The sequence below is a fragment of the Choloepus didactylus genome, chromosome 6 (assembly GCF_015220235.1).
Source record: "Choloepus didactylus isolate mChoDid1 chromosome 6, mChoDid1.pri, whole genome shotgun sequence".
In the NCBI taxonomy this organism is placed as follows: domain Eukaryota; kingdom Metazoa; phylum Chordata; class Mammalia; order Pilosa; family Megalonychidae; genus Choloepus; species Choloepus didactylus.
Window position 1 is genome coordinate 10,368,360 of NC_051312.1, and position 13,799 is coordinate 10,382,158.

General features: G+C 51.3%; 1 protein-coding gene across 2 annotated transcripts; it reads right to left on the minus strand.

The window, feature by feature from the left end:
* Positions 1-1,971: 1,971 nt before the first annotated feature.
* Positions 1,972-7,941, minus strand: ARL2 (ADP ribosylation factor like GTPase 2). Of its 2 annotated transcripts, none has more exons than XM_037838472.1 (5): positions 7,787-7,941; positions 4,719-4,829; positions 4,461-4,623; positions 3,238-3,318; positions 1,972-2,433 (listed from the first exon to the last, which is right to left on the minus strand). In XM_037838472.1, exons 1-5 carry the CDS (start codon positions 7,849-7,851, stop codon positions 2,299-2,301), a joined length of 555 nt encoding a protein of 184 aa, XP_037694400.1. In that variant the 5' UTR covers positions 7,852-7,941; the 3' UTR covers positions 1,972-2,298. The 2 variants fall into 2 exon arrangements, with proteins under 2 accessions (XP_037694400.1, XP_037694401.1); XM_037838473.1 differs by lacking the exon at positions 7,787-7,941 and adding an exon at positions 7,112-7,340 and having other exon boundaries at positions 4,719-4,950.
* Between the last annotated feature and the right edge of the window lie 5,858 nt (positions 7,942-13,799).

Genomic DNA, 13,799 nt, shown 5'->3' on the forward strand with positions numbered 1-13,799 from the left:
AAAAAATAATAAAAAAATAAAATAAAATAAACCCGTCCTGGTCCTGGGGTTCCTTTTGCCAGCAATTGGCTCCCAGTGGCCTTGATGCACTTTCTGGCCAAGGAGGCATGGAGGTGAGTTGAGACGCAGAAAGTACTCACTGCCATCACCGCCATCATCAGCCCTTGCCAGGTGAGGACCTGGAGCTGGGGGCCGATGTGACCACCCTGACTCAGGAGGAGGGGAGAGGTCCCTGAGGACAAACCAGCAAGGCGGGGGATGGGCAGAAAGATGGAAAGAACCTGGGCCCTTGAGGCTGTCACTGAGCCGCTGACTTAACCAACCCTGGAGCTGCTTTGTCTCAGGACATCTCCTTCCATGAGATAATACATTTCCCTTCTGTTGAACCATTGCATTTAGTGTTGTCACTTGCAGCTGAACGCATCCCACCTGAAGGTGAATGTGACTAAATGTGATCCAACAGTGTGTAGCTGCTTATGTGCAATGTAGATTTTCTGCAAGCTGGGCTTGTGTGACTAACACAGGAAGGGGCACAAGCCATGGTCCCAGGGTCGGTTTTCCCATGGTTCTCGTGGAGCAACTTTTGAAGATATTGCTTTGTTGTCAACATATTCTACATTCTCACCCAGGTGGAGGGGTTTCCTTCTAAAGCCCCTCACACAGTCATTTGCTTTTCAAGGCAGCCCAACTGAGGAAGGGAAATGGACAGGGGTTGAAGTTTCTGCTCCAAAATTTCCAGTGGCTCCCAGCCTGATGTATTTGTGGGTCCCAGGGAGAGGCAGCCCTTCCTGGAGTCCCCTTCCAGCCTCCACTGCTTCCACCGCCTGAAAGCCGATGTTTATAGCTCTGCCACCCAGCACCTCTTCCCGTCCTTGTGTGACAGCACCCAACTTTCCTTTGGGAAAACCACCCTTTCCCCATTGGATACAGCCTGGGATTACTGGTCAGCAGGTCCTCACCAAGAGGTGGGTGGGGGCCTCGAGATGGGCTGGGCAGGCCCCTTCTCCCAGACATTTGAATTTCCAGAGACAAAAACCGGAAAAGGTTAGGCCTGAGCTGTCATGGGAGCAGGGCAAAGTGGCTAAGTGTGCTGGGTTCAAATGCCAGCTCTCCCACTTCCTAGCTAGGTGGCTTTGAACTAGTCATTTAACCTCCTGGAGACTCAGCTTCCCAGATATAAATGGAGATCACAGTCTGTACTGCTCAGGGCTGTTCCTAACATGTTGTAAGTGGAGAGTGCTTGGGACCGAGCCCTCCAGAGCAAGCAGCTGCTGTATGGACCACAGCAGCGGTGCTGGGTGAAAGCATCCATCAGTCCTGCCACCCAGACAGGGGACCTGGTCCCCATCCTTCCCCAGCCTGACCCCTGCTTCACAGGGTGCCCTGTAGCCTCCACAGAAGGCCCCTTCCCCTGCTTTGCTAGTCCTGACTCCTCTGCCATCCCTCCCTCTCCTTGGCCACACCGCTCCGTTTCCCAAGGGACCTTGTTCTTCATTCCTCTGTGGTGTGATTTCCCTCTACCTGAACCGGTGCTGCCCTGTACAGCTGTGCAGGTTGTTCACTGCAGGTGGCTTCCTGGCTGTGGCGGCAACTTGGGAGCTGAAATTCAGCCCGTGTTCCTTTCAAAAGGCTGTGAATCCCAGCAGGGAGCCGTGTCCTTTGTTCTAATTCACACCTTATGAGAGAAGCAGTCGCCCTGATGGACTGTCCTCCTCTTCCTCTACCCAGAAAACTTCTATTCATCTCTCACTTCCAGCTTTAAAGTCACCTCCTCGGGAAGCTTGCCTGGACTTCTCCAAATGGAACTCGCTGCAGCCCTATCCTGTGCTTCTCTAACTCTCTGCCCATCCCTTTGACACAGCAGTGAAGCCTCTGCAATTATCTGTTCCCTTTTGTCCCCCACTAGCTGGAGAGTGGGTTCCCAGGTGGTCTCTAAGAAGCTGTTGAATCCACAGATGAGTCAGCCAGGAGCCGGGTGCTAGGAGCGGTTTATTCACACAGCTGAGCAAAGGACAAGGCCCCCAGCACGGGCCTCGGAGCAGCAGAGGCAGCCCCCTCCCGGCCCCAGCCTTCGCTCCCCAGCAAGGCAGCTGCAGGCAGGCCAGGCAGGGAGCACGGCGGCAGCCCTCACCATGGGAGCCGGCCAGCCCCAAGGAGCAGCAGCGGGCAGCAGGAGCAGCAGCAGGTTACAGAGAGGGGTTAGGGGTGTTAGTTGGCAGACTGACTTCCATTCCCCTCATGGCTGGGGCTTCGCGAGGGCCAGGGGCCTGAACGGCGAGGAGGGGGCATCCGCACTGCTCAGTCGGCCGTGAAGATGCGGCTGGAGATGTCGTCCAGGAGCCAGTCGATGCCAGGCAGCAGGTTCTCCCCAGTGAAGGCACTGCAGCCCTGGATGCACCAGTGGTGGCTGCGGATGGAGTCCAGCTCCAGGGCCTGGGAGGGTGGACAGCGGGGAGGGGCCCAGTGACCACAGGACCCCTGGTCTGGGAAGCCTCCCCTGGCCCCTGGCAAGGGTTTATCAGCTGCCATGCAGCACCTGGGCTTGCTGCAGACCACCAGGCCAACACTGCCCCTTAGGAGCAGAACAGGACTGCAGGCTCCCCAGCTTCTATGAGGATCCCCTACAAATGCCCCCCACTCATTCATCACAAGGCCCCAGGAGACAGGGATTGCACTGGCCATTTTACAGAGCAGGAAACCAAGGCTCAGAGAGGTTAAGCAATCGCCTAAGGTCATACAACTAGTAAGAAGCAGAAGCAATACTCTAACCCTGCTCTTTCCTATTCTGGAGCTTGAGCTCTAGAGTAACAGTTAAGATGCAGGCTCTGAGGTCAGACAGGCCTGGGCTGAAATCCTGGCTTGTCTACCTACTAGCTGTGTGACCTTGGCTGAGTTACCTAACCTCTCTGAACCTGCTTCCCTAGCTATAAAACAATGATACAAATGGTTTCCACCTTGTGAAATTGTTTTGAGAATCAAACAAGTTAATACATGCCAAGAGCCTAGCACCTAGAAAACCCTCAGTACATGCTGGCAAGTGTTATCCTGCGAAATAATCCATTTGCAGGTCTGCCTTCCCCCAGGCTGGGTTCCACCACTACACCTCATCGATCCCTGAATCTCCAGTGCCTCGCACAGGTCCTGCCACACAGCAGGGGCTACTAGATGCTTTTTAAATAAATAGAGATAACATGTACTCCTTTTCCTCCAAGGGCTTGTCCCTCGGCCAGGACTTACCTCACGAATGGCGTTGGAGGACAGCGCTCCGGGCAGGTCCTGCTTGTTCGCAAAGATGAGGAGGGTTGCTCCAGCCAGGCGCTGGGGGCGAGAAGAGAGAGAGGGGTGTATGTGGGGGGGGGGGGGTTCAGAGGGTATCCTAGGCCTGCCCCAGGCAGTCTGGCTGCTCCTCTAGTAACCCTGAGCCCCTGGGGTCAGAGATCAACCTGGAAGATCAGGAAGAGCTCGCCGTGGTGTGGGAGGGGCCCAGGGTAAGGGGCCCGTGTGGACACTCCATTGAGCCTGGTTCCAGCCCACCCAGTGGGCGCCTCACTCTTCCATGCCTCAGTTTCCTCTTCCATAAACGGGGAAGGGCTGTTGGACAAGATGACCCCAGGCCCTTGGTGGCTCTGTGCTGCTCAGACCCAGTGAGCTGATGTGCACAGAGAATGTGACGGGCCCAGGGGAGCCTGCTGGACGTGACCCTTCCCTCTCCTGAGTTCCTGCAGCCCTCCACCTGGATCCACTCCCCTGATGGGCGTCACTCTCTGCCTAAGTCTATCATTTCCAAGTGTGTTTGCGACAGGGGCCCCCTTGCTGTGTGTGGGTGGACCTAACCCTTCCCAAGGGCCTCCATGTGCCAGGCCTGGGCCGGGCACGCCACAGCCCTCGTGTGGCCTGACCCACTACTGCATAATTAACAACTCCCTCTCTCACTCTCCAAAGGGTCCTTCCTGGTTCACAACTAAATGTAATGACTCCTGGAGCAAAAAGAGGACATGAGTGGAAAAACTGATAAAGTCTGCATTTAGCTAGTAGTAACTCACTGATGCTAATTTCTCAGTTTTGACCACTACACTGTGGTTATAAGAGGCTAACTTTGGGGGAAGCTGGGTGAAGGATACCTGGGAACTCCCTGCACTATCTCTGCAACTTTTCTGTAAACCTAAGAGTTTAATTTTTTTTTAAAGGGTTCCAGTCTGGATGATAAATTATAAAATCACCTCAATTTCAATCCCATTTTAGAGATGAAAAAGTAGAGGCTTGGAGAGGTCAAGTGTCCTGCCCGAGGCCACACAACTCAGGGCTGGGAACCCAGGTCTCGGGCCACGGCATGTGCCACACCCTCCGAGGAGCTGGGCACACGACAGGGGATCAGAGAAGGGATGGACCTCGCCCCTAAGTGTCCCTCCAGGAATCCAAAGGTGCACAGTGTCGGAGCCTGGGTGCCAGGGGAAGCCCACCTCCTCCACCAGCAGGCTCTGGAGCTCGCGCTGGCAGTCCTGCATGCGCTGCCGGTCGGCACTGTCCACCACCCAGATGAGGCCATCAGTGCTCTCGAAGTAGTTCCTCCAGTACGACCGCAAGGACTTCTGGCCACCCACGTCCCAGATGTTCAGCTTGAATCTGGGCACAGGGGATGGGAGCTGCAGGGTCAGCCCGGCCCCCTCCCGCCCTCCCTGCCCGGCTCGGGGCCACCCACCCGCCAGGACCCTGCTCACCCTCGGTGCTCCAGGGTCTTGATGTTGAAGCCCAGCGTCGGGGAGATGGTGTCGATGTCTTCCCCATTGAACTTCTTGAGGATGGTTGTTTTGCCGGCATTGTCCAGGCCGCTGGGCCGCATCGGGTTAAGAAAGTGTGCCCGCGCTCTACAGGCTGGTGGCATCCTCTCAGGTGTCCCTCGCAGGGGACCAAACCTTTCCCACCACGTGTCAAAAGTACTTGAGCACCCACCTGGCCCACAGGAAAAATGCAGGCCCAAGAAAAATGCAGAAGGATCAAGAAACACATATTGTATCATCTCTGCCTGACCCAAAGCGCCTTCATTCATTCCATAAGTAGTTACTGAGGACCTACTAATTGCTAGGCCCTCTCCTGGGTGCTGGGGGTAGCCCAGAGAACAGGGCAAAATCCCTGCCCTTCAGCAGCTTATACTCTAGTGGGGAGACTGCTCAAAAAAGTGCAAACAAATGCGAATATAAGGCACTGTCAGACCCCTTGAGTGTTATAAACACAATGAAGGGGATTCCTGAGGGGGTCACTGCAGGAAGTTCCTTTAGCTCAGGTGCCAGGGAACCTATCCTGAGAAAGTCGCTTGCACAGAGGCCCGGCCTACAAGGAGCCCCCGCAAGAGCAAATGAGCAAACGCCTGGGGGCAGCCCCCTTTGCCTCTGTTTCTGAAATTTGCCAAACCTTTTGCTGCTGAGTGGGTGCAAATGAATGGGTGAGCTTGCCAGTAGGAGAAGCATCCTGCTCTTTCCTTCCAACATGAAGGAGACTTGCAGGGAGGGGTGGGGGGCTTAGCTCCCTGGGGCAAGTGACTCCAGCCTGAGAAATGGGGGTAATAAGAGGACCTCTCCTGGACCCCAACCTTAGCCCCTGATTATCTATCCTTCCCCCCAATGTCCATGCTCACTTCTCCCCTGGCTGTTTCTCCCAACACAGAAAAAGCAAACAAAATCCTCTTTCCCTCTAGCTAGTCTTTCCTTCCCTTTCCAGTGGATGTCCTGAAAAAACTAGGAGTCAATGCTCGACCTCCCCAACTTCTGTCCTCCTGCTCTTTCTTGAACCCACTCCCATTGAGCTTTTGTTCCCACCACTTCCCCAGACTGCTCCTGCCATGGCCAGTCCCAGTGACCTCCATGCTGCTTTCCAATGGCTGGTCACCTGGTGAAGTGACCCCCTCCCTCTTCCCAACTCTGTCCTGTCCTGCCCTTTCTCCAGGGCTTGCTCTCACCTGGTTCTCCAGCTCAACTCCCTGGCATCTGATGGAAGTGCACTTCAGCCCTCTTCTCAGTCCACACTCACTCCCTGGGACAGCGCACCCAGGATCATGACTTCAAATACCATCTTTATGCTGATGACCCCCAAATTTATACATTAGGTCCAAGCACTCTGCTGGACATCAGTCCATATACCCGCTGCCTCCTGACGTTGCTAGGATGGCTCCAATGCACTCACAGGGCCAAAGCTGAGCTTTCATTCCCAACCCCCTCTCCCTCACTCCTCCCCAGGATTTCTGCATCTCAGCAAGTGGCTCCTCATTCTTCTAATTGCTCAGGCCAGAAACTGTGAGGCAGGCTTGACTTTGTTCTCTCTCTCACTTCCACATCCAACCCAGCAGCAATTCCTGCTGGCCCTACTGTCAAAAAACCTCCTCACTTCCCTCACCTCTCTGCTTCCATCCTGATCCCAGCCACCATCACATCTGCCCTGCATTATTGCACGTGCCCCCTAACTGGTCTCCCTGCTTCTGCCCTTGCACCCCTTATTCTCAACGTGGAAGCTAGAACGATCTGTTCAAGACTGGAGTCACATCATTGCTCTCTGCACAAAACCCTGCCATGGCTCTCTTCAACACTTAAAGGAGAAGCCAAGAACTCAGAGGTCCTCCATGGGCTGGTTCCCCCAGACCACCCCCTCATCTCTTTAACCTAATTTTCTAGAACCCTCCTCCTTGCTCACTCTTCAGCCACACTGCCCTCCCTGACATCCCCTGGAATAGACCAGCTGAACTCCACTTCCAGGCCTTTGCAGTCTCCCCCAGATACCCACGGGGTTCACCCCTGCGCCCCCTCGGGTCTTTCTTCACTCCATCGCCACTTTCTCCATGTAGCCTTCCTTGACCACCCAGTTTTAAACTGCTCTCTCCTCCATACCTATTCTTTATCATCTTTCGCCCCCTACCCCCACCCCTGAATGATATATCCCCGAGAAAGCAGAAATCTTTGCAGGGCTGTTTTACCCCAGCACCTAGGACAGCGCCTAGCACATACTAAGTGCTCAATCCATATTCGAGTGAATTCCCCGTGACCTCCTCAGGGCTTTTTTTTTTTTTAAAAAAAGACCTGGCGTGGGCATTTTTTTTTTTTTTCTTTTTAAGTTATTTGCGCACATAAGCATCTGCTCTCGCCTGCTCGGGGAGCTCCGGGTGGGGCCAGACCAGCTCGTGGATCTCAGGGTCCCCAGGCCAGAAACGGGGCCTGACACCGAGGAGGGCGAACGAACGCCGGCGCCTGCTAACGGCTCCCGACAGGTCGGCGGGGCCCTACGGCCTGCATGCCCGCGGCCGCCGGGACACCGAAGGGACTGGCAGTTGGGCCCGCGGGCGAAACGACCCGCAGAGCCCGCGCGCGCCTCCCGGGGGAACTGAAGGCGGGATCCGCGCCCCCGGCATTCCGAACTTGAGGGCAGGGCCGGGGCCTGGCAACCTCGGACGGGGGGGAAGAGGTAGGAGCCGGGGAGGACAGAGGCCCCCAGCTCGGGCCAGACCGCCAGACGGCGGCGTCCGAGGCCCCGCCAGGCCCCACCTCCCCCTGCCTTTGGGACCCCGCGTCCTGTCGCTGCGCTTTTAGGCCCACAGCTCTGACCGGCGGAGTGGCGCACCCCCGCCCCGGCCGGTGGTACGGCCTCCCCGGCCCCTGCTGGAAGCGATTGGTAGGGCCCACGTGCGTAACGCACACTGGGCAGCTGGCACGGGCCGGCCCGCCGCACACCCCGCGCCCGACAGGGGGCGCCCGCCCGGCGGGGTCCCCCGCTACCCTCGCGGCGCCAGCGTCCGGGAGGATACAGCATGAGCAGTCGCAGCTCCCGCTCTTTCTGCTTCATCTTCTTCAGAATGGTCAGAAGGCCCATGGTCCTCGGAGCCCCCTCCCGGCCGCCGTTTCTTCCTAGTCCCCGGACCCCCGCATCCTGCTCCTATTGGCTAGCACGCCCACCGACGGCCCAGCCGATTGGTCAGCCCTCGCGTGGTCCCGCCCTCGCTCTCACGTGACCTCGAAGAGATGCCGGGGGCGTCTGAGCGGCTACCTGCTTTAACCCTTCATGTGTCATTTCTTTCTCCTTTGGGCCCGGGAACTCGGCCTGGAACGGAAACCCGGGTTGGATCTTGGGTGGGTGGGGAGTAACTGCAAAGGGCTGCGGCCAGCTGGGCATCCAGAAGTCGGAATCGAGAGCCCCAAGGGTGTTGACCCGCTCATCCTGAGGCCACTGTAAGGCCCTGTTCCCCGGGTACCTGGTCCGGATGCTGCGCTTCGTGTGTGCTGGCATCATTCTAAATCTGCCAGTGACAGAGCAGAGAATTGGGCCTCCCTTACTCCTAGGGTCTTGGAATCCTACGGGGTGGACCCTTGGGTCTCAATCGGGGGCCGATATTGCCCCCTAAGGGCTGTTCCGAAATGTTCAGGGGGCGTCTTTGGGTTGTCCCAACGTCCTGCAGTGCCCGGGACAGACAGAATTGTTTCGTCTGAAATGCCGGTGATTTTGCTGTCGAGAAACGCATCCCCTCCTTTTCAGATGAGAAAGTTGAGGCCTAAATGGTGCTTAGCGCAGTGACTGGCAGATAGTGGGCTCTCAATAAATATTTGTGGCTGAATGAGTGACTTTGCCATAGCACTCAGGAGGTCCAGAAAAAGTGAGGACACTGAGGGCAGGGACCAAGCAGATTGTAAACTCGGAAGGGTGAGCCTTGTGGTCTTATTTTGATCCTTTCACCCCAGCCCACTGCAGGGTAAATGTGAGCAGGCAACACAGCCCAGTGTAATGCTTGGGAAGAAATCTTCAGGCCCCAGCTGAAGGTAACAGCTAATTCCTGGGGAGCCATTTGCAAAGCTTTTCCTCTTCCTGAGAGGTCTGTTCCCCTTTTGTAGATGTGATAATGGAGTCCAAAGAGTTGAGAGAGCCTGAACATGTCAAAGAAAAACTACCCTGGACAATGTTAAAAAGGCAAGGGTGACTTTACTCAAGGGGTGGCTATAGCAGGGGGGAGAGAGTGGGACTCAATTCTGCAGACAAGGAGAGCTAGCTTTTTAGGGGCTGAGAGTGGGTTTGAGGAAAAGCCCTGAAAGATAATATTGGGGTGGGGGTGTTGATCACTGGGGTGGGTGAGGGATTTACTGAGGTTGTCTTCCCTTGCTGTACTAAGGCCACCAGGAGTCTGTAAGGGCCAGGAGTGAGGAGGGAGGGCCTCTCAGGTGCCTGGGTTGCTGGGGTGGGGGAGAGGGAGGGAAGGGGAGATCAGGGAGGTTTGAAGTGAGCTTTTTTCCTTTTTTTTCCCTGCAGTTTGAGTTGTTTTTCTCTGTAGTCTGGCAACTTCAAGAGTGGTTTTAAAGTAGTCAGGACGGGAGGGAGTGGGCAGGGGTATGCCCCCAAAATGTAAGGCAGGCAACTTAGTCAAGGAAGAGTCTTTGTCAGACAGCAGTTCAAACTCGGGTCTGGCCGACAGTAAAGAATACGGTCTTTCCAGTTTCCTCCCTAGAGTTTGTCTAGAGAGGGAGAAGTCTGGGGCCAGCTCAAACATCCCCATCCTAGAGAAGGAAGATATGGACAGAACTAGGGGTCTGGCTGGGCCCCCTTGCTCCCACCACTTTGCCTCCTGTCAAGCACGCACAGGGAAGACAGCAAGCATAACTCCTGCACAAGGCCTTTGAGAAAGGGCTGAGATCAAAGTGGAAGCTCCCAGACCATAGGAACCTGCCATCCTGCCCCCAGGAGTTGGCACCTCAGAAATCGAGCATCAATGGATGGTCATTTATGACAAGGAAGTTCTCTGTGGCTTGGTCTGTATCAATGAGAAATTGGAGTCTTGTAAGTGTCTTCGGTGGCAACTAGTTACCTAAGGTCGGTATGGAAGTGTGGTGGGTTCCATGAAGCCCTTAAGAAGGGTGAGTCAGTACCAGTGAGGAAAGATGTCCATATTAAGATGTCACATTAAGTTATAAAAGCAAAGTTCAATCCCACTTGAATAAAAAAAAAAATCTGAAAATACACTGTTTCGGTTTGCTAAAGGTGCCAAAATGCAAAATACCAGAAATGAACTGGCTTTTACAATGGGGGTTTATTAGTTTACAAATTTACAGTTTTAAGGCCATGAAAATGTCCCAGTTAAGGCATCAACAGGAAGATACCTTCTCTGAAAAAAGGCTGATGGCATCTGGGGTTCCTCTGTCACATGGGAAGGCACATGGCCAAGTCTGCTGGACCTCTCCTGAGGTAGCTTTTGATTTCCGTTGCGTTCTCCAAAATGTCTCTGGGCTTCTGTCTTGGCTTCTGTCTTAGCTTCTCTCAGCTCCTGTGTGTCCTTGCTTGTTTCTTTTGGGTTATTTCTGTCTAAGCATCTGTGGGTTCTCTTTTAGCTTCTCCGGGGCAAACTCTGGATTTCATCGATTAGCATCTCTCCTGGTTCTGGTTTTAACAGCTGTCTCTGAACTTTCTTCAAAATGTCTCTGCTTTTTATCCTCTTATAGACAATGCCAGTAAAGATAATTAAGACCCATCTTGAATGGGTGGGGTCACATCAATGGAAACAACCTAATCAAAAAAGATCCACCCACAATAACTCTGCACCCACAAGAGTGAATTAGACTATGTTCTTTTATGTAGTCTTTTAGAGGGTACCTAACAGATTCAAACCAGCACATATACCCACGAAACAACATTTTTCTAAGTGTGGATACAACCCATTAAGTGGATTGTGAAATTACCTCAGTGGGTCGCTGTATGGTGATGAATTTGACCTGCAAAAAGAGGTTCTGGCCTTTGGGAGCAACCTCTAGATCTTTAGGATTTTGTTACCCTGGTGGGCACAGGACCACACCTGATGGTACATATGCTAACGAGATGACAGGGTGGGGGCCCCCAAAAGACCAACCCTGTGTTGGGGGTTGGGGTTCTGACCTCTGGGAGAGGAAGGGCCTCAAGATTGAGTCAGCCACACAGGCCATGATTCCACCATTCCAGCCTGTGTAATGACCCCACAGGTAAGTTCAGGATACTCAGCTCAGGTGGGCTTCCACGACCGGTGAGATACATCCTTGCTCCACGTGGAGAGGACTCGGCCGCTTGCCTTGAGACCCTCCCAGGCGTCTCTTCTTTTGGCTTCTTATTTGTATCTTTTTACTTCAATAATAGTATAATTATGAGTAGGGCATTTTCGGTGAGCTCTGTGGATCATTCTAGCAAATTATTGATCCCGAGGGCATGGTGGGGACCCCCGAGTTTGTAGCCAGTTGGTCAGAAGTGCCGGGGGGCCCAGGCCCTCGAGCTTGCCCCTGGTGCCTGCAGGACAAGCCTGCGGAGAGTGGCCGTTGGCCTGTAGCGTCCAGCCCAACCCCAGGAAGTCAGGACTGAATTGCATCGTGGCTGGTGATTGCACCCAGCAGTCTTGATAGTCACAAGTAGGTTGAAACATGAAATTGCCCGTATTTGACCATTTTGACTACAACGATGTCAACTTCAACAAACATTGAGTAGAATGAACAGAAGAGAAAACATGGCCGCCTTTTCCAGGCAGTGTTTGGTAAAAGGTTGGTTTCAGATATTTACACGGCTGAGCAGACTTCATGCTGCGGATCAGTCTCAAAGTCTGAAAATCGCTGCAGTCCAACAGTTTAACCTGGGGGGTAGGGTTGAGGAGAAGGTAAAATTATTACCTTAATCGCTTCCGGATTGCTTTTCTTTACTACCATTGGCACTGAAATCCTTGTTTAAATGTCAGGTCTAAAGTCCTGCCCTCCAACAAGCAGGTGTAGCTGCCTCCAGGGGCCACAGTAGGATTTAGTGAACATCAATGGGAAAAGCCCTCTCCAAGCTCTGGGAAACCAGCAGGTCTCTGCTCTAACTCTTGATTACTAATTGCCTGTAGCTTGATATTTAACGTTGGGGGGGTGTGTGGTTCAGGGGCTTTTAAGGACAAGGGTAGAATTCCTGTCACAGGCAGTGTTTTCCTTCTCCTCTTGGGAAGAAGAAAAGAATTCAAGGAAATAAAATCTTTGGGGAATATCTTTGGAGAAAAAGTGGGAGAGAAGATCTATAGAGCTGTAATTATAGTAATATATCACTGTGTGTGTGTATATGTATATTATACATATACACACATATATATTTTTTTCTCCCACAGGAAAGAATCTTGAAATTAAAATAGCCAAATCCTGATAGCTGTGAAACCTGCTTTGAAGGAGGAACTTCTGGAGGCTACGTGGCCTGTAACTTGACAGTAGAGTTCTACATGCCTTTTAAAAAGGCATGTTTTAGCCAGTGTCTGGGGAGAACAATTTGGCATTATAGTTTTTATTTTAAAAGTTATAGCCTTTTTGATCCAGCCAGTCCACTTCATGTATCATCTTTATAGTCAGAAAGGAAAAATAGCAAAAGTCTTTTTGTCCTGGTAAAAAAACAAAAGCCAAGGAGAAGACCCTGGTTAAATATAATTGCTGATTATTAAGCATTAGCAAGGAGTATATACCTAAGTATTTATTTTTAAGCTTGCTCTAGAGGAATTTTCTATTTGAGTCTTTTAAACTGTAACGATCATATTAGGTTGTTTAAAATAAAGTTAGTCTTTATTAAATTTTTATAGGGTAACATATACAACATAACATTTCCCATTTTTTAAACTTTTTATTTTGAAATAATTTCAAACTTACAGGACAGTTGTAAAAGTAATGCAAAATCTGTACAGAGAACTCCAACATATCCCCATCCAGATATCCAGATCCACATTTTGCTGTATTTTCCATATCATTCTATCCATCCGTCCATCCATCCATCTCTCCGTTGTCTGTTTTCTAAACATTTGAGACTAGGTTGTATACATCCTGCTCCTTGAACACTTAATACTTTCTTGTAGATTTCCTAAAAAGAAAAAGGACATTAATTAGTGTAACCACCTTATATACAGTTATCAAGTTCAAGAACTTTAATGTTGGCATAAAACTTAAGTCTGTATCACAGTTTTTCTCATATGTCCCAATAATATCCTTTAGAGCCTTTTCACTTCCAATTTTAGATCCAGTCCAGGATCATGTATTGCATTTCTTACTGTCTCTTTAGTCTTTCTTTTTTCAATTGTGGAAATATATACACAACATAAACTTTCCCATCTCAACCACTCCCAAGCATAGGACTTTTTTTTTTTTTTTAATGCACTTCATTTTCAGAGCAGTTTTAGGTTTACAGGAGAATTGTGCAAAAAATACGGGGAATTCCCACAAACCTGTCTCCCTTCCCACCCCCATAATTCCTCCTGTTACAAACATCTAATATTAGTGTGGTGCTAAGTGATGAACTAGTATTGACACATATTAACTGAAGTCCATAGTTTTTTGAGTTCTGACAAATGCAGAATGTCATGTATCCATGATTAAATGGAATAATTTCACTGCCCTAAATATTCCACGTCCTCTGCCCAGTCAACCCTTACTCTCTTCCCTGTGCCTCTGGCGACCACTTTTTCCATCTCTATATAGTTTTGCCTTAGAAGCATGCACTTGAAATCATATGGTATGTAGCTTTTTCAGACTGACCTTTTGTTTAGCAATATGCATTTAAGGTTCCTCCATTTCTTTTTATACCTTTTAGCTCATTTCTTTCTTTTTTTATTAATTTTTATTCTAGTAACATACATACAATCTAAAATTACCCCTTTTAACAATATTCAGATGTATAATTCATTGATGTTGATCCATTCACAGTGTTGTGCTACCATCACTACCATCCTTTAGCAAAACTTTTCCATCACCCCAAACATTAATTCCCCATTCCCCACCCCCAGTCCTGTGAAATTTACAGTTTTGATGAGAAGGAAA

Coding starts and splice junctions, on each gene's coding strand:
- ARL2 (XM_037838472.1), bottom strand. CDS start 7,851: ATGGGCCTTCTGACCATTCTGAAGAAGATGAAGCAGAAAGAGCGGGAG. Junction 4,624..4,718: donor AAGACCCTGGAGCACCGAGG/GTGAGCAGGGTC, acceptor CCCTGTGCCCAG/ATTCAAGCTGAACATCTGGG. Junction 2,434..3,237: donor CCTCCAACGCCATTCGTGAG/GTAAGTCCTGGC, acceptor CCACCCTCCCAG/GCCCTGGAGCTGGACTCCAT.